The sequence below is a fragment of the Diachasma alloeum genome, unplaced genomic scaffold (genome assembly GCF_001412515.2).
Source record: "Diachasma alloeum isolate Michigan unplaced genomic scaffold, Dall2.0 Dall_scaffold_00200, whole genome shotgun sequence".
Classification (NCBI taxonomy): Eukaryota; Metazoa; Arthropoda; class Insecta; order Hymenoptera; family Braconidae; genus Diachasma; species Diachasma alloeum.
This window is the reverse complement of record NW_021680365.1, coordinates 1,393,855-1,414,407: the sequence shown is the minus strand read 5'-3', so window position 1 is coordinate 1,414,407 and position 20,553 is coordinate 1,393,855. Positions and strand designations below refer to the sequence as shown.

Below are 20,553 nucleotides of genomic sequence, written 5' to 3'. Positions count from 1 at the left end.
CCCCCCCCCCCCCCAATGAAAAGAGAAAACTTGCGATTATCACACCCGCGTTTTCTCATAGTCTTTCTACAAATAAAAAAAGTGCTCACCTCACATCTTCGCCGACGCTCTTATCACTCTCGTCCGTGGAGTCGAAGCCCCCCTTCTCCGGGAAGCTCCTCCACTTCCCCTCAATGTCCCCCACCTCAACATGCCCATTCGTGTACCCATTCTCCCCCTTCCCCTCCCCCGGCACCGGCGTCCTCCTCGTCAAGAACTCCATCCTGGTGGGAGCGAGCAGCTCCTCATAATACTCAGCAGTTTTCGGCTCGACCCCGCCCCCAACGGACCCATACTTCCTCGGGAGCGAGCTCAAGACACTCCTGTAATCCGCGACGGGATCGCTCAGCGTCGAGCTCTTGTACATCCCCAGATCGTGATCAAAATTCAGATCAGAGCTCTGGTACTTTCTGTGAGTCGGATCAGGTGAGATCGTCGTGGGGGAGATCCGGTACCTCCTCAGGTGATCGAATTCCCCGGAATAGGACCCCAGGCCGCACCCCCCGTCCGAGTACCTGTCCCTCTCGATCGGGGACTTGCGGTACCGCACGTGATCGTCATTGTACATCGTCATTGGTCTCTCGGACCGCCGGGGGGACGCCGAGAACTTCACCCTGTCGCTGTCCTTCGTCCCGCTGAAGCTAAACTTCCTGGGTAATGTCGACGACGTTGGAAGGGGACTGACGCTGGAGAGACTAGAGGGTGAGGCTGTCAGGGAGCTCTTTCGCTTTCGCTCGTTGAACCTCGAGTAGAAGCTCTTCCTCCTGATCCTGTCGATGATCGACTCGGAGTGGTCACGACCTGGGGGACAGTACGTCGGTGACGTGGGGGAGTGGAAATCCGAGGAACAACGCTGGTTGAAGTCGTTGGAGCAGATCGACCACGAGTCGAAGCTCTCGCAGTCGTCCGTCGGGGAGAGAATGTCCTCCGAGAGTTCTGGGGTTCCTTTCGGTCGTGAAAGAGGTCTTGGTCTGGACTCTGGAGCGATCCCTGGGGTCAGTTCAGCATTCACGAGACGGGGATCGAGGATTTTCGAGGGTTCTGGGCCTGCTTCTCTCTTCTGGGGACATGGGGACGTGATCTGATTGTCTGGAGATGTCGCTAGCCTGGGGGATTCCCTTTTGAGACCCGAGGGGGGCTTGAAGCTGTGCTGAGGCACCTTCGAGAAGTCTAGCTTCAGATTACTTCTGTTCACTCGAAGTTTTCCCTCCGACCCGGGGGGATCTTGCGGGGACGGGGGAGAAAGTGATGGGGGAGGGGAAGCTTTTGGGATGATTGGAGCTTCCAGGGTCTGAGGGGAATTCACTGAAGGGTTGGAGACGCTCTTCTGGTGGTCTTCTGACAAATGGTTCATTATTTTTGGTCCTGATGGGTTGTCCACTCGTTTTTTATTTCCTTCTGCAGTTTCGGCTTTAATCGGCTTCTTCTCAGCTACTTTCTCTGCAGAATCTTCTTGGGCGTTTGGAGATGAGACAGAGTTACATTTCTTTAGGAGTTGCCCCTTGCTGTCCTCTGCAGTCACTTCTGCTTTCTTCACAGTCTCCGGACTCTTCTCCTTCTTCAACCCAATCCTCTTCAGGGACAACGATCTCAACGGCTTGTCTTTGCTCTTCTCCTCTGCCTTTTTGTCTGAATTTTCGGATTTCTTGACTACTTTCTTGACTACTCGAACAATCCTCTTCTTCTTGGTGCCGTCTTCAGCTTCTTTCTCAACTATCTCCTTTTTGATTATCACCTTTTTGATTCTGTCGTCGTCGAGCTTCGAGACCGATCCGTTCTTGGACAGCGGCGCTGTGAGGGACTTAACCGCTTTCTTCTTCGTAACGGTTTTTCCGTCGTTGTCAGGCACTTTTACCTCCGACTTCTTGTTGTCCACTGTCTTGTCCGGGGAGATCTTCTTGGGAGGGGACAAACGAATGATTGACGAGCTCTTGTTGTCGGTTTTCTCACAGGACTTTCGGGATTCTGTGAGAGACTTGTCGGATCTACAGTCGATTGACTTTTCGGGGCTTAATTTCTTCGGGGATTTCGTCGAAGATTTATCGGACAGTGATTTCCTCTCGGCGCTTGATCTTTCAGGTGGAGTTTTCTCTTTCATTTTGTCCTTCACTGGGGACTTCTCCTTGGCTTTCTCCTTCGGCGGTGATTTCTTGGACTCGCTTATCTTGTCGAGCGATTTTTTTCTCTCCAGATTTGTTTTCGGGGGTTTTGGGGTGATTTTGCTCTCGTGTTTGGCTTTCGTCGGGATTTTACTACTGCCGGAAGTCTCGCCGGTTATCACACTGGTGTCTGACCTTGAACCCTTGTAAGTATTCTTTCGGAATTTACTGAGGAGAGTACTCTGCTGCTTGCTACCGTTCACCGAAGTCTTCGAATCGTTTTTGAAAAGTCCGAGGACTGAAGACACTTTGGATTTGGTCGGTACCGGCGAGCTTTGAGGCTCGTCCACAGGGAAATCCTCTGCACTAGCAATCTTCCGGAGCTCTGCAGGACTAGGGACATCCTGAAGGCCTTCAACAGGTGCCACCGATTTCTCCTTGATCTCCTTCTCAGGACTTCCGTTCGTCAGCTTCGAGTCGTCGCTCGATCTCAATCTTTCCAGCTTCCTCTCGAGGCTCTGGAGGAAGGAGTTCTTCGGGCTCTGTCTCTCGCTCTTTCCCTCAGCATTCGATCCTTCGGTTTCAATGTTGCTTTTGACGCAGGACTTCTCATCGATCTTCTCCCTGGTCAGCGTGTTCGCCGCGTTCTTCAGCTCCTTCTCCTGCTTTTCGTCCTTCAACTGCTCTCCAGGACTCTCCTCAGCCACGACTTTTCTCCTCATGAACCTCGACTTCCTCCTCTCGTTCTCCGCCGCCTTCTGCGCCTCCTTCTCCTTGACGTATTGGCTTTCCTCCCTCGGAGTATCAAAGAAGTCTGGCCTCAGGAATCTCGAGATCTTCCTCTTGGCCTTCGGCGACTTGTCTCGCCCCTCTGACTCCCTCGTGCTGCTCGAGCTCCTGAAGAACTTACTGAGGAGCGATCTCTCTGGGGTCGATGATCTCCCGCTCCCACCATCGTCGAGGGTCTCCCTCCTGTCTCTACCAGCGGAGGCTTCCCTAGTCAGCGATCCTGATCTCAGTCTCAAACTGGGAATGCAGCTCCTTCTTTTCGATAGAACCGAAGACGTCAGGTCGCTCATCGACCCCAGCAGCTCTTTGTCGCACTTGTCAGTGTCTCGGTAGCTCGACGACAGGTTGGGGTCGAATTTGCTGATCCCCAGGTTCCGCAGTTTCGATTCCTTGATCAGGTTCTCAGCTGCCAGCAGGCGATTCTCGAATTCTTTGGCGTGAGCTTTGAACGAGCTGAAGGAGTCCTCCTGAGTCTTTGAGGTTGAGTCCGTGGGGGAGGTCTCCCCAGATTTCGTGGAGAAGCTGGACATGTCTCCGAGGTTCGTAGTGGAACTGCCTTCGGAGATTGAGAATGCACCGGGGGTCACGTCCGAGGGCTCGGCCGGCTGTCTCGGGCTTGCGACGTCCGTCGGCTCCTCCTGGATCTTTTGAGGCTGGAGGGACTCCCGTCTGATCCCATTGCTCGGCGATTTTGTTTGCTCTCGGTACTTCCTACCTAGGGTCATCACTTGGCGCGGTAGTGGCGGCAGGAGCTCGTCGCTGTCCTCGAAGAGGCTCACACTTCTTCGCGCTGTTCGGCTGTCGCTCCTTTCGGGCTTGGCGGAGGACTCGAGGAGACTCGCTGCTCTTCGCAGGCTTCTGTCGCTTGATCTGCTGCGGTAGGACGGCAGGGAGAGCTCCAGGGGGTCGGCCAGGCTCAGGGGCTCCTCTGTGGAGGATCTGAGCAAACGATCCCGCGGGATTGACGGGGATCTGGGGAGCGAGAAACGCGTCTTCTCGATGAACTGACGCGACAATCTGCGCGCCAAACACGGGGTGAACTTCTTGTCCTCGTCGGGGTCCTCTTGAAGCTCTTTTATCATTTGCAGGTCCAGGTCCGCATCGTCACATTTATCTGGAAAATAAGGGAGGCAAGAACAAACATTTTTCGCAGATCTCTGCGATTCCGGGAAATTTTGATTTTTTTTTGGTTGGTTTGGTGTACAATTTTTTATTGTGAGGAAGTCGTGGATTTTTTTTTGTTTTTTTGCGGTGGATTTTTTGCGGAAAAATGTTTTTGGCGTGATTTTCAGGAGAATGTGGAGATTTTGTGATTACCCGCATGAAAAATTACTGAAGAATCGTGTGGAGGAGTTAGTGCGGGGATTCCCAGGGGTTGCTTACACTGTGAAAAAATTTGACGGGGATTCCCGGTAAGTTTCGATAACATTTTTATGAGATTGTAGTTGCAGTATTTCGCATAAAACAAAGATTTTTCGAGAGCTAAATACGTATGGGAGTTATCGAATAACGAAGGAGTAGTCCTAGAAATGACATTCCTTGCGTGTACAGAGAATGCAATTTTTTTTTTTAACTACTAAATCTATTTTTGCGACAGAAATTTTTCATTGCGGCAAAAATCCTTTTTTGTTAATTTTCAAAAAACTATTTTCTTGGCACAAGTAAGACTTGTTTGAGAACTTTGTCGTTTTTCTCTCAGTGTGGGGAATTATGGTGTGGGATCCTTCAGAAAATTTTTCATGCGTGGAATTTCTGTTAGTGTGTGTGAGACTAATTAAAGGAAAGAATTGGTTTACAGTTGAATATTCAATATTTACACTCCTTTATTGTCTAAATACAAACTGTGACTTGGCGGATACACTACCGTGTATCCCACTATTCTTCATTATTATGTTTCATAGAGTTTTCGTGTTGGAAGTGAAGCAGTTCTATTTGTCTTGTCTGCCTTTTACGATTCCAAGTGGACGAACAGATCTTGAGCTCGTTTGACAGCTTTTCGTTATAATATGCAGGTGATATTTGTATTGTTTAATGAATAATACGAACAAACCGGAACGGACATTAATTCTAATCATGAGTGAAGTGACTGATTTACTGTTCACAACCGTCGAAAAGCTGTCATCTTACTATCTCTGCTGTTTGGCACAATTTTAATTACTCTTTTTAATGACTTTGCTACACTCAACTGCAGAACTATCTGATTACTTGTTTTTCAAAGTTAAGGATATCCAAGTGTCTCTCACAGTTTCTTAGAAACCGCATCATAAATTAGAAAATTTTTAATCATCGAATTTGTCTATCAACTTTTCATAAGAATCAGGGTCACTCAATTTACATTTTGCGCAACATTACTCTGCTTTGAACTCTCTGTTGTTTTTATGAATAAATAATAAAAACTGTTTGGATTTTCAAAAAACTTGCTTTTTATGGAGTCAATAGGGAAACCTAGCGCTTACGCTAAAAAATTCCAGTGAATTTTATTGGGAATCCTATTAGCTGATTTTCCATAGAAAAAAAATCAGCAGAATTAAATTTTTCTATATGAATTATTTAATCGTATTTCTATTTAAAAAATCCTGCTGTGAAATTGCGTAATTCTCAGTGGAAATTCCCAAAACTGATGAACTTGCTAGAATTCTAACACAATTTTGATGAAAGAAATGTGTTTTCTACTAAATTCTTCAAACGTCATTAAGTTCGAATTAAATTTTAAATATGAACAAATTTAATACGATCTTCAAAAAATGATTTTTAATATTGAAAATGGACTGTTCATAAATCCAGGAGAAGGGTCTTAATTTTCCCGAAGAAACAGAGTTTTTTATTTCTTTCAGATGCTTCCTCGGATGAAATTTATTTAAAAAATTTGTTTAAAAAATCGTGATAGGAAATTATGTATTTCTGAACAGAAATCCCGAAGCTAATGAGCTCACTAGAATTCTGGCAGAATTTCAGAGTTAAAAAATTATTTTTAACTCTGAAAATTCATTATTTACAAAAACAGGAAAAATTCGTAATTTTCCTCAAGAAACAATTTTCAATTTCTTCCAGATCTATATTATCCCCTGGGCTATTCTACTCGGTCAACCTTAGATGTTTTTAAGGCATAAATTACATGGAAATTGGGATCCTATATGCTATCCATCGACTTTCCGGACCTCTATATGAGGGAAATAATTGAATAATTATCAATGCACAAATTAACAAATTCGGAGGCACACGGGCTCGAACACAAGTGGGGTTATGATCCCACATCTTCTGTTTGCCGGACAGGTGCTCTGCCAATTCCGCTATTGTGGCCTCCTCCACAATAGCTCAATGCAAGGTTGATAGTAAGGTTGACCGAGTAGAATAGCCCAGGGGATAATATAGATGTTGAATATACCGGTCGTAAAATGTCTTTGATTGTAAAATTTCTTCGAGATTCTTAAAACGCCCCCAACCAATTAAAAATGAAAATAAAATATCAACCCGTCAAATTTCTAATAATAAAATCACAGCAAAATGTTCGAAAAGCCATAATCAAATAATATTAAGATTTCAGCAAAACAAAATAGCAAAAATACTTGGATATCCCTAAATTCCTCCCCAAAATAACTACTCGATATAAAATTCCAACAGAGATGCACTAATCGTGTAGGTAAAGTGGTCTCTCAACCCATCGTCATCCTCACATTATCACATTCTAATCCAGGGCAGCAACAAGCAAAGCATTCCGTGAACAATGAAAGGAACAAAAAGGAAAAAACCGTACTATCTCAATATTAAAACTGTTATTTAAACTCTCAATCAAACAGATAAACTTCAGCCATTCTGGACGCTGGTTAGTCTTTGAGTTCTAACATTACTTCATTAATAATAAATCATAAATTCGTCATAACATTTTTCATCCATTTATCGCAGTGGCGATAATATAAAATTCTCGGTTATCCATTATCAATTTTAAGGATTATATTACACTCACTAGCGCCGTCATATAAAAATTATCATGTAACAATGTTAGTTCCAACGATAAAAATCAAAAGGACAACAACTCTTCGAACACTCAGTATGATTTATTCCCATGTCTCCTTCGTCACCTCATCTGACTAATCTATTTTCACTCAATAAAATAATAAATGTCTGAGAAGAGCATGACTTAACGTTTTCCAAAATAAAATTACGGCATTTGGAAATGGTTTCGCATAAAATTTCGTCAAAAATGTTTAATTTTGAACAATTGTTTACATTGTTCAACTGTTTGAGATTATCTGAGAAAAATCATACTCTGACGTTCAAAGAACTTCCAACAGTGATACCTACTAGCCCATACACTTAACATCGAGCATATTGACTTTTTTTATTGAATATTTAAAATTACATCCGATTGAGAATCCTCAGACGTCCTGCATGTGACAATCTTCAACATTTTTATTTTCAACTTTACAATAACAATAATCAATCTCGCATCAACGAGAATGTATCATATTTTGAATATTAAAAACAGGTGTATTATCTCACATTCTCTGGTTCATTGAATTTTCTCTTGTTGAATTTGTTTTTCATTCTCTACAATTGAGGAATATGTCAATGAGGAAAAAAAAATTGGTGACTGCATGATCTGATTCCTTGCTAGATTAGGTAAGTGGTGGTGGTACCTAACTTGATATTTTCCTATCTAGTCTGTTTTTTTTTCTACTGGGGATTACCGTCCACCCGCCTACGGAGAGTCACTCGCACGGTCGCTGCAACAACCGTCAATAAAAGACCGTGAGTCAGGTGAACTGATTTGAATTTACTGGTGATAATTATTAGAGAGTATTTTCGGTATTTGGCGGGTTAAAAAATTTACTGAATTTCATTTTTGGCTGGGAAGATTTATTTTTTCGGTGGATAGTTAATGTGACGACATTTTCTGGTTGCTTTTATGTTATGTTTCATTACAAAATCGTTGGTCAGTGATTTAATTCAGTAGCGAAGTGGTAAAACGGTTTCAGTCGACTTATCTCTCAGTTGAGTGTGTGAGGAAAATATAAAATATTTCCGAATCTAAGGGCGATAGCGAAATTTTCGTAATCACATTTGTTGTAGCTCTCAATTGGCTCTACGAAAAAGGTTATAACAAAAATTTTGCTATCTCCCTTAGATTCCGAGATATTCATTGAAAATTGGCCAAGAATCAAAATTGACTTGAACCGGTTTACCACTTCGCTACTGAATTTATCATTGAATTGATAATCAAAACATAAAAGAATGAATTAATATTCATTTTTCATAATTGCCAGTTTTGCAATTGAAGATAATGAAAAATTCTCAGTGAAATGTGACATTTTTATTGAATGTAAATTCATCTGAATAATGATTACTTCAAGGAAAAAATGACGAGAGAGACGTGAAGAAGACTTCTTCATATTTTCTCCTGAAGTGAATTATTATTGCACTGATAATCTCATTTATTAATAAAATTCTCTATTATTTCACAGACCGAAAACATCAATTACTTGAAGGGATTGTAAACGGCATTTGATTTTTATATTTTGACAAATCAAAAATATATTTTTTTTGTTATACAAATTGAGAAATCTTGAGAATTTAATCAAATCAATTCATGATAAATAATAAATTAGTCTTTTTCAGTTCAGCAATTGAACATAATGGAAAAATTATCTGTGAAATATAACATTTCTGTTGAATATAATCTTCGTCTCAATAATGATTACTTCTAGGAGAAAATTATGAGAGACTTTTTGTCCTGAACTTGACATTTTCTCCTGAAATGAATTATTATTGCACCGACCGAAAACATTAACTACTTGAAGGCATCGTAAACTAAATTTGATTTTTATATTTTCTCTAATTAGAAATATATATATATTTTTTTATACAAATTGAGAAATCTTGAGAATTTCGTCAAATCAATTGATGATGAATAATAAATTATTCGTTTTCAGTTCAGCAATTGAACATAATGGAAGAATTATCAGTGAAATATAACATTTCTGTTAAATATAATCTTCATCCCAATAATGATTACTTCTAGGAGAAAATTATGAGAGACCTTTTGTCCTGAACTTGACATTTTCCCCTGAAATTAATTACTATTGCACTGCCTCATGATATGTTACGTACAGTTCCGCTGATAATCTCATTTTTTAATAAAATTCTCTATTCCTTCACAGACCGAAAACATCAATTACTTGAAGGGATTGTAAACTGCATTTGATTTTTATATTTTGACAAATCAAAAATATATTTTTTTTGTTACACAAATTGAGAAATCTTGAGAATTTAATCAAATCAATTCATGATGAATAAAAAATTACCGTTTATGCAATTTATTTAGTTCCAATGAGATATCTCTTACCGAAAATACAGTCTGTCAACTATCAGTCAGTGATCGTCAATGAAATCGTTGAAATGAATATTCGAAAAATAATTTCTCCAACTGATTGAAGAGTCGACGATAGACTTTTAAACAGCTCGAAGGGACTTTGAATAAAAAAAAATGATACTACTTGAATGAATGAAGGTGGTTTCATATGACTTTAAATAAATATCATCAGAACGATTACTATTCCAATGGACACAGAGTAATGTCTTCATGAATTTGTTGTATATGGACGTGTTTGTAAAAGAAAACTCCATGCTCTAATAACTCTGGTAGATGCTAGGTCATTTTCTTCCGGGACATTTGCTATTACGCTGTTACAATGAATGAAGGTAATTAAGTAAAATGATGTGAACAGAATTCGTACATAAGCAACGCAGCAGTGAAAATAAATCTAACGGGTTTAGATAAGATTGTAAGCTATTAATTCAATTGTCATTTCCTATTTGTTCAATTTCAACTCTCTTGCAGGACTTGCAGGTACATATTTTTTCTAATATTCAGTACTTTATTTGAATGAAGTTGCCATGGGGTTTAATTTACGTGCATTCATGCTCTGGACGTGACAACAACTACAACTTATTGAGAGTGGAGAGAGATGTGGATAAAGGGAGATTGAGAAGATTCACTTCATTCAGTTCAAGGAATTTTTAAAAAATTCCTCTTTGGATTTTTTGAGGCACGTCGATTTCAACAATTTTGAAGTTATTATGAACATTTGAAAGACCTCGTGAAATTGCTAAAATACATCGAGATTTTATAGGATTTAGAAGCCTTGTGAGGATTTTTTTGAGATTTGGAGCTATTGTACTAGGATTGTACAGAGAATGTCAAGATTTCCAAATTTCAAAAATCCTGAAATTGTTTTGGAACTTTGAAACACCTCGGGAGGCTGCTAATTAATAATTTGCTGTAACTAATGGCTGTTAGGTCTTAATTTGTCACAGTATCCAATGATTGATAGATCATTAATTACCATGATACATTATCCATTTCCAATTTTCTCTCTAGAAGACCTATTTACCAATCTTTATTAAGAACACTTTTTGAAAATTTTCACTTTTTTCTTCTTTTTTTATTCTCCAATCATAATTTTTAGGGACTACTGCGTGATGTCAAATGCAATGGAAATTGTGATACATTCTAGATTATGAAGATGGAAAAAAAATCGTGAGAACATTCGAAAGATAATCCATTTGGGCCTCAATTCGAAATAAAATTTTGAAAAATTCAACGAATTCATAATTTTTTTTGGAAAACTTCGTAGATTTTCATCAAATTTGACGTTTCAAAATTTCAGTTTGATCTCCATAAACATTTTACACTCTTCTTCAAATTCGAAGATAGTTATCAGAGAATCAACTCCTTCTTAAAGACTCATCCGACTCGGCCTCCACTACAAATCGTTCTTGTTATCATTACGTAAAAAAAATAATAGAAAAACCTAGTGAATTCACTAGACAATTCTATTAGATTTCTACTGAACTTTCAATACAAAATATTCTATCGAAAAAGTCAATAGAATTCGATTTTTCTATAGAATTTCTTTGGCTCAAGTTTTTTAGTTTTTTAAATTCTATTTTTCTTTTCTTTTCATCAAGAAAATCAAACAAAAAGCAGAAAATTTGAGCCGAGGAAATTTCATATAAAATATTTCAATAGAATACAGTGTACAGAAAAATCTAATTCGATTGACTTCTTCTGCAGAATATTTTCTATTCAACATGTCAATAGAATCTGCCAAAAATTAACAGAAAATTCAACAAAAATCGAATGCAACTGTCTAGCGAATTCGCTAGGTTTTTCAATTAAATTTCTCAACACATGATTAATTAATAAATATTCTGCTCACAACCAAAAACTCAACGAATAAATCTTCCCAATTCGCCCAAGGAACTTGACTAACTCCAACAACTAATTCAACATCATCTCATCCCTTGGATTTTTCATTCTGTAATCACCTACTTGTTAGTACGAAATGTGCAAAAACATCTACAGGCAAAAAGTAAATGATGTAATTATTGGGTATCAAAGACAATTTAAAGATGTATGACAGAGGTGAATAAACCACAAAAAAAAAATTAACAGAAAAAAGATGTGCTTTGTCTATCAACGACTCGACAACAGCTAATAGGTACTAGGCATACAAAATTTCATATATCCAAACGTTTCGTCACCTATTCGTCAGTCATGTTCATCGAGTGGATGATGAAACGTTTGATTTTATTTCAATAGAGATGTCTCACGACTCTACAGAAGCTTTGCAGTTTTACTGTTCGTAAGTACTAGTTGATAAAAACAGAGGGAAAATTTTTATTGTCATAGAGAAGTTGCGGAAGCGAAACTACTGGCTAATCACATGATCTTCAAGCTTCTGAGAAGGCGTGCCACAACATGATACAACATCAATTATGTGTGTCTCTTTGATTCAGTGGTATTTATCGGTTTATTTATTCTGATTTTGCGGTGGATCGATTTCGATTGAGTATGCAGTTTATCGAGTGATTCGAAATGAATGAATAAAATTGATAGAAAATTTTATCGAAATCATTTTGATGAAGAAATCTATTGACAGCAGAAAACGAATAGAATTTCTTCTAGTGGATTTTTAAATTTGAAGTATGTGAAAAAAATGTTTGAATTTTCTCCGATGATAAAATGTCAACATTAAGGATATCCAAGTTTATTTTACAGTTTGGTACAGACCGCACTGTAGATTCTACCATTTTCAATCATTAAATTTGTCAATTAAATTCCGTGAGAAAAATTTCAGCGTCATTAAAATAACATTTCGGACAGAATTATTATTTTTTTACACATTTATTGCTTATAACTACACAATTGAAATTGTATAAACTTATTTCTTTAGGCATGAAATCAAGTTCTAGTAAAATTCTGAATATGAATAAATTTGACAAAATTCCGAGCAATGATTTTTATGGTGGATAATTGATTGTTTATAATTTATTTTTAGAAAATGCTCATAATTTTGAAAAATGCAATTTTTTATTATTTCATCAATCTTTCCCGCAAAAGTAAACTTTCTAATTTTTTTCAGATTTTTAGACCTGCATAGTTTAAGTAATAAATAATAAAATCACAGTCAATGTATTTTATTATATTACACTGGCCCACATGGCATTCAAATCCTTTATTTTTCATAACTTTCAATTTTGTATTTTCTATTTTTGTATGGGGTTGGGGAAGGAAACAAAATGTAAAAACCCGAGAGGGTAAACATGTAAAAATAATAATAATAATAATAAGAATAAATAAATAATAATAATAAAATAATAGTAAAATGTCCGAAAACTTAGGGTCAAGTGAGGCTGAAATGAAAGCTCTGATGTTCGAATACAAAAATAGAAAAGCATTTCGCTGGAGAAAAAATAGCCAAAGTACTTGGATATCCTTAAACTGCATCACAAACTCTTCAATTCAAAAATCTGTTCCACCGTAAATAGTAGATGAATTAAAGTGTCGCACGCTCTTACCTCTGGGTAGGGTGTTGGAGGATCCAGCGTCGAACATACTTTCACGAGAAGGCGTACTCCTGCCTAGGCTGTTGGGGGTTCCTGGGTTCGACGACATTGCTGAATCCTTTCTACCAAATCTGTCAGTGTCGCGACTCATTGAACGTCTGAATGGTGTTTCTGTCATCCGCCTGTAAGGTAATTCAAACAGATTACTTTTTCTCTTCTTTTATTGACGAGTTCTAGGGATAAACCTCAGTGAGGTTGTTTCACTTCAAGACCAGTTTCTCTCATATCTCGGGATTTAGGAGAGATTGCCAAATTATTTGAAGATGATTAATTAAAAAAGTCAGTGTTTTATGCGAGAAACTCTATTAAATTTTTATTGAAATTATATAAGGATTCTAGTGGAATTCTATTCAAATTCTATTTAAAAATGTACATTTTTCTGTGTAACTCAGTTTTTTCTCTTGGGTTATCATTACGAAATGAGAAATGAATAAAAATCCAGTGAAAAAAATGTGGAAAACTTATATTCAAGAATTTCTTCCCATTTCTTTATAGAAAAATAAAAATCTTTGGGCTTTGTTCAATCAATTATCTCTTTCAAACATAACAAAGTACAGTTGTGTAATCTTCAACAGAATTGACCCAAAAAAACAATGAAATCATTCAATAAAATTTCAACAAAACTCAAGAGAATTCTTATAAAAATGCAATCGAAATTCCTAGAAAAAACGCAGGGTGTTTTATTAAATTTTTACATACCCATTTACAAACTAATTCAAAAGTAATTTACACAATATAAAGATTTCCTTCAAGTTCTCTCAAAACACCCAGAAAATAACATCAAAAGGAGAAAGTAAACATCAAGTGTGTCATGACTTAATTGACTCCAAAAATAGTGAAAATACTCTACTCGACTGTGATTGATAAGCTCGTGCATTGATAAGCGTGCTCGAGTGGAAGCAGTTGACTCCAACAGAATATTCTGTGAACCTCAAGCATCTCAGTCTCACTTTATTTTTATGCTCCAACTGATTCAATACTTTCATGTGCTCAACAGCGATGAAACAGTGGTTTGGAGATTCAAACACCAGTGCAGTAATCTCTGATACTACGAGATACATTAATAGATTATCTGAATTACCGTGAGCCATGAAGACGTGAATAAAGATGAAAATTAAAGTGACACTAGCCGAAAAAATAGCGAATAATGCTTCTAATTATTTTCTTGAATTTGATTTCTTCACTGATTGACTCACGTTGTGATTATCTCCGTTTCACTGAAGCACTCGTAGCTTGCACGAATGAAGGAATATGTTAGAATTCATTGATGAATTGTGGATGATTTGCTAAATAATTTTATACCTCCAGCAAAATTTTTATTCTATAAAGAAAAACATTTTAATACCTTGAAAGTGGTTCGTGAAGTCCCCAGAATCCTTGAGAGGAGTTCGACCCCAATCTGTCCAGCAATCTACTCCTGGGGAAGCCTGTGCCCCTGTTATCATCGACATTCAGACGTTGAGTCAAACTTCTCACCCGTGACAATAGGGTTGAGAATAAATTCTCAGCTGTCAGTAACTCAAAACCATCGTCATCGTCGTCTTCCCCGGAGGAGAGACTGTCTGCGTGCTCTGGGGCTTGCTTCGAGGGTCGAGAACTCCTGAGGCGATGCATGTGCCTCTGCAGGAGGTCATCGCTATCTCTGGAATAACGATAACACAATTTTTTGGGGATTAATATTCGTCGTGCAATAAAATAACTTGGATATTGTTCAAATGATAATTGTTCTTAGGAGGGAATATAGTTTTGGAATTGAACAAATATGTGAAAATTTTGTGATGTTCATCTAGAACTTTAACGCAATTTGAATGGCCAAGACGGAGGAAAAATTAAAGTGGAATGAAAAGAAGTGAGGGAAATGATTCGTTTATTTTCATTGATAGAAAATGATCATTTTTGCGGTAAATTTACAATTACTAAAAATCAGATTCGATTCCATTGACATGTGCTATTTAATATTTAATTGTCTTGGTGATGAGAACATTCTAAGAAATTGTAGTGGCTTTGTAAGAGAATTTGATCAGGATTTTTTTTTAAATTTTTCTTGATAAGAATTTTCTAGGGCAACAGAATTTTCTAACGAATTTGATAGGTGTTTCTATTAAATTTTTTCGTGCGTGATGAAATGCCAATTTACCTGTGAAGAGTTGAGAAAGGCGACTCATCTTCGCTAGCATCAGAGAGCAGCGAGCCCATCCTCCTAGGTCTCCCGAACTTGGATCTGGGTGCATTAACACTGGTGGGAGTGCTGTTCTTGCTCTCTGGTTCCAAGCTCCCTGACCTGGGTGTGACATAGCCGCCCCCTTCGACAGCAATGGGAATGATGTACTCCCTGGGGCTCTTCCTGATGGGTTCAGGGCCCACAGTCGAGCCAAGAGCACTGTCGGTGTCAGAGTCAGCAGTCGACTGCCTGGAGAGGGACCCTGACTTCTGGGATAACGACCTCTGGGGCATCGGGGGCTTAGAGTGAGGTGGGGGGCTCTGGTGTCCACCTTCCACAGAGATGGGGATGATTCTCTCCTTCATACTCGATTTCCCTCGGTTCTCAGGCTCCAGACTGGCCGATCTGCTGGCCTGGGGAACAACACCAGCCACTGGGAAAGCAACTTCTGACCTCTGGGTCCTCAATTTCTGGGGGTGGAAGGCGTCAATCTTCGCCTCCACTTCAGACTTGAAGGGGGGCTTGAAACCGGACAAGACAATCTCTGCTTTACTCGTTTTCCTCTGTCTCGGGAGTGTCGCGCTCTTCAGGGTTATCTCCATCTTGCTGGACATGGTTGGCTCCTCTGACAGGGATGTATCCAGGCTCTTGGACCCTGGGGATGCGGGAAACGAGTGGTCGATCACTGGTTTGCCAGATGTTACCTCGAACTCGGGGTACTTCTCGTCTACTGGAGTTGTTATTGAGATTGTGGCGTTCCTCACGTCGTTCGGACCCACTTGGATCTTCAATCCAAGTTTTTTCGGGTCTGGGATCTGTGGGGTTAGCGGGGGCGAACCGTTCAGGGTCTTCTTTATTGGGGGCTTGCCCAGAGCACCTGAAATCAACGAGTTCAGGGTGAGATGGTTGAGAGGGGTTCGAGAGGATTATTGAGGAAATGAGAGGGAATTTCATTCTTTATTGAATTTTTTTTTATTGAATCAGTGAGGGATTTCATCAGTCAAACTAAATTTTTAATCTGATTTTTTTTGCATGAAATCGGTTTTTGGTGGATTTTAATTGTGGGCAAAATTTGAAATTATGAATTTTTATGGCAATTTTTTATTGAATTTACTTTAAAGTATTTGCAAAATATCTGAGAATGCAGAGGGAGTGGAAACATTTTTCGGAGGATCTTCTTTCACAAAAATGGTATCAAATTTTTCAATTAAATTACGTAAAATTGATTTAAAAGATTTTAAATTTAACATTTTAGAAATCTGAAAAAAAAATTATAAAGTTTGTTTTTAATTACGAGCATTTTTTATAAATAATTTATAAACAATCAATTTTCCACCATTAAAATCATTTGTACGGAATCGTAGCAAATTTATTCATATTCAGAATTTTACCAGAAATCGATTCCACAACTAAAAAAAACGGTTTCCAAAAGTTTGAAAAATTTCTAGTATTTATTCATAAGCAACGAACGTTAAAAAAAATAATTCTGCAAAACGTAACTTGAATGGCGCTGAATATTCACGATTTTGTTCTACTTTTTCTCCCTCAATTTAATTAACAAATGAATTGATGAAAATTTTCACCGAGAACTCCAGAAATTGTTGAATCTATATTGTGGTCTGTACCAAACCGCAAAAAATCCTTGGATATCCTTAATCTCTAATCCCCAAACCCCAATTCTCACCTGAGATTATATCCACTGCCCTCTTCTTCTCTTCCTCCCGTTTGCGATCCTCCTCCGCGTGATCGCCTCCCTTAGCAGGCCCCTCACTGCCCCCAGTTTTCTCCTCCACCTTCTCCTGTTTCTTCTCCCCAGCCACATCAATGACCACCTTGACATTCTGCTTCCCAGCAGCAGGTGGAGCGATCGACGACAGACTAGCCTTCCTCTCGAACGCCCTCTTCGCCCCCCCAACATTGACCCCAGGTATGAAGATCTTCTTGGCCTTATCCGGCTCCATCGAGGCACTACTCGCCAATTGATTGAACTTCTCAGCAGTCTCAAAGATCTTGGACCTCCTCCTCTCGGTAGGTTTAGCAGGCCCAACAGCAGCATCTTCATCCACAGACGCCTTCTTCTTCAAAGTCTTCTCCTCATTCTGCACCTTATCCCCTAAATTATGATGAAGAACTTCAGCACCAGCCTCTGACTCTCTAGCCCCAGCATTCTGATTCTGTTCACGTGTCTCCCCCTCCTTCTCTTCAACGTGTTCAGGTTTAACCGAAGCCTTAGGACTCTTCTCCGCCACGAACTTCTCCTCTAGACTATTAACTACCGGCTTACCACCCCCACCAGTCTCACTCCCCCCAACAAGCGGAGTTTTGCTCCTCTCTTTAGTCCCCTGCGCCTCCTTCAGCATCTCCAACAGGGCATCAGCCGACTCCGGATCCCTCAGATCCACCTCCATAGGTTCCTCAGTGATCGCGGCCCCAATCGGCGCCGAGTGATGCCTGGAAGACGATCTGTAAGCCCTAGTTTCCCTCTCCTCTCCATCCTTCTCCTTCCTCCTGGACCTCTCCTTCTTCTTAGTCCCAGCAGCGACAGTCTCCTCCATCGAGGGAGTCAACTCCAGCTTTCTTTTCGTCTCACCCGAAGCCGAAGTCCTCTCCTCTTCCATTCCCTCGACAATATCCCTGAGCTTGTCATCAGTCGATCTGTCCAACTCCATCAGACTCCCAACGGAGTGACACCTCGTTGGGCCTAGAGTCTCCGACGACATGCTAGAGACAGGTGGTTCAGGTCTGGGATCTCCCACGACTAGTTTGTCAGCACTCGCCGATTGCGGCACCAAAGACAACAGCAGATCAAGTCTAACTGGTGTCTGAGCTGCCAGATCTTCAGCGATGTCAAGGCAGTTCTGATCGTATCCCTCGTTGACCCACCAGTGGCAGCATATCCTCTCAATGTCAGCTCGTCTCGAAGGGCACTTGGTCAACATGTCTTTGATGAGGGGAGAAGCCGGCGAAGGGCACTTTGGCTCGAAGTAATCAGACGCCGATATCTGTCTGGTGAGTCTTTTGAAGTTGGAGCCGTCGAAGGGCATGGCACCGTAGACAAGTGTATACAAAAGGACACCAAGACTCCAGCAGTCAACCTCAGGACCGTGGTAAGGGGTTCCTTTAACGATCTCTGGGCTTGCGTACAAGGGGCTGCCGCAGAAGGTGTTCAACAGTCTGTGATCGTCGAAGACATTCGACAAACCAAAGTCAGCGATCTTCGCGTTGCCAGACTGGTCGAGAAGAATGTTCTCCAGCTTGAGATCTCTGTGACAGATCTTGTGCTTGTGACAGTAGAAGACAGCTATGGAGATCTGTCGGAATATTCGACGGGCCTCATCCTCTGCCAGGACTTTCCTCTCGCTCAGGTAGTCGTAGAGCTCCCCCCCTGCTGCGTACTCCATGACTAGGACCATCTTCTCGCGGTTCTCGAACACCTCGTAGATGTGAATTATGTTCGGGTGTTGGACGCTTGACATTATCTGGATCTCGCGACGTATTCGGATGAGATCCGCCTCGGTTTCTATTTTGCATTTCTTTATGGTTTTTATCGCTACCTCTTGACCGGTTTCTTTGTTTATTCCTAGTTGGACTTTGCCGTAGGTACCCTGACCCAGTTTTTTTATTATATCGAACCTGGGGGAGAGAAAGAGAGAGAGAGAGTTGATATTGGGGGGCTCGCGCGGGGGTGATTGCATTGGTCCGGGGTAGGATTTGGTCTCAGGGGAGGTGGTGGTTAGTTTGGGGGTGTTTCTTTACCTTTGTTTCAACTTTCTTTTGTGGTTGTGGAGGCGCACACCACCGGTGCTCTCCATCCCTCCCATTATGTTGTGTATGCTCGCTTCTCCGACCACCATTTTGAGGAATTTGTAGGAGCTGCAACAGGATCATATTCCAATCTTAGTGACGAGGATGAGAAAACACGTACGAAAGTACGAGACGTACGAGAGTATATTTCATCGCGCGAGGTGTAAAGTGACGTTTTGCGCACGCGGACTGTGCGTAAATCACGCATTGTGATGAAATTAGTGTATTTCAGAACTCGTGCGTAAAGGAAAATTTTACGCACGCTCCGCGCGCACACATTGTGAGGGAAAATAGGGTTTGACACTCGTGGGAAAAGGGTTCTTCGACTTTTGGGCACTCGCGTCCGGCGAGCAACACACCTCCCACGGGTCAAAAATACTACATTACGCATGCCCAAGCCTTGGAAAACAGATCACCGTCCCCCACGTGCAAGATTGCCTTCCGAGCCGAAGGCGAGGATGGCAGCACGTGGGGGAGGGCGATATGTTTTCCATGGCGAGGTGTGTATATTAATTTTCATCACGCTGTGACGAAAAGTGAACTTTTCGGCACGCTCCGCGTGCCTAAAAGTCCAATTTCCGCCACATTGTGATGAAAAATATTGTTCGTAACTCGTGAAAAAATGTTTTTTGCACTCGTTACGAAATATACTATTTCGTGTCGAGGGACTTGCAAAACGCCAATTTTTTTCCACAAGAACGATCGTGCGCTTGAGCGCGCGTGTTAAAGACAAATCGTGACACGAAAACCGAAAGCTGACCGAAGTCGAACACGTGCGGGCGGATCCAAATGTTCGGCCACTGAAATTCGAGGGATGAGCGTTACGCTACAGCTTACGGCGTATGTTCTTTTTAGAATAGGATACCTGCCTAAAAAGTGCACTTTTCGAAACGGTTTAGCATGCGATTGAAGAACGAAAACGGTTGTTTTCTGCAGGGCGTGCGGAAAGTTCACAGGCGTGCGTAAAGTGAATTCTCGTGAATTCCCTTTATAGTTTACTACCGTTCTGAACAATGAACTCGGCAGGTATCACAAAAAATAGGATTTGAAAAATAGAAACTTTACGCATTAATAACACAATATACTACAAAAAAACTCATACAATTTATTATAAGAAAAAGGTCGGCGATTTACAAAATTTTACACACGTCGCACTTTACGCAACCCGTGCCGAAAACAATCGCTTTACGCATACTAAACCGTTCCGAAAAGTGCACTTTTCTGGCAGGTATCACAGAAAAGTGTTTTTTACGCAAAGCGTGCGCAAAATTTCACTTTACGCACAAGTGATGAAAATTGTTATAACGACGTTCTGTAGATCGCAGTTTACATTTGAAAAAAGATCTTCATAAGATCGCGTCATGGTAGAGAACATCTCAGATCCTGAGATATTCTCGAGAAACTCAACAAACAAAACTTCCACCACCCATTAACGACTGGTTTCAAAATCCATATCCGCCAAATTTTATCACTCGTCTTGCCCAACATATTTAGCTTAACTACTCTGTAAATTTCGAATACAAATCCTTCGAAAATAAATACGAGAATTAATAATGGAAAATCACAAATGTCAAACGCCTTCCTCGACCCCCAGCTAATTTATTTTTTCCTAATTCTTCCAATTGTTTTTTTCAATCTTTCATCAGTAAAACCTACGAGCCAAGCGTCTCGCCGATCTGATCGGGACCTAGATGAAAAGACAGAACGAGAATGTAGTGGAAGGTTTATTTTCGGTGCACAGAAGACGCCGTG

General features: G+C 40.4%; 1 protein-coding gene across 1 annotated transcript in view; it reads right to left on the bottom strand.

Moving 5' to 3' along the window:
• Window positions 1-20,553, bottom strand: part of LOC107035762 — a 34,817-nt gene that overhangs the window by 1,793 nt on the left and 12,471 nt on the right. The window contains exons 2-7 of the mRNA XM_015253334.1: window positions 18,754-18,870; window positions 16,682-18,630; window positions 14,974-15,874; window positions 14,182-14,478; window positions 12,789-12,958; window positions 90-4,041 (exon numbers count right to left, since the gene is read on the bottom strand). Coding sequence (XP_015108820.1) covers window positions 90-4,041; window positions 12,789-12,958; window positions 14,182-14,478; window positions 14,974-15,874; window positions 16,682-18,630; window positions 18,754-18,851 — 7,367 coding nt within the window. The 5' untranslated portion in view covers window positions 18,852-18,870. The remainder of the gene's footprint in view (window positions 1-89; window positions 4,042-12,788; window positions 12,959-14,181; window positions 14,479-14,973; window positions 15,875-16,681; window positions 18,631-18,753; window positions 18,871-20,553) is intronic.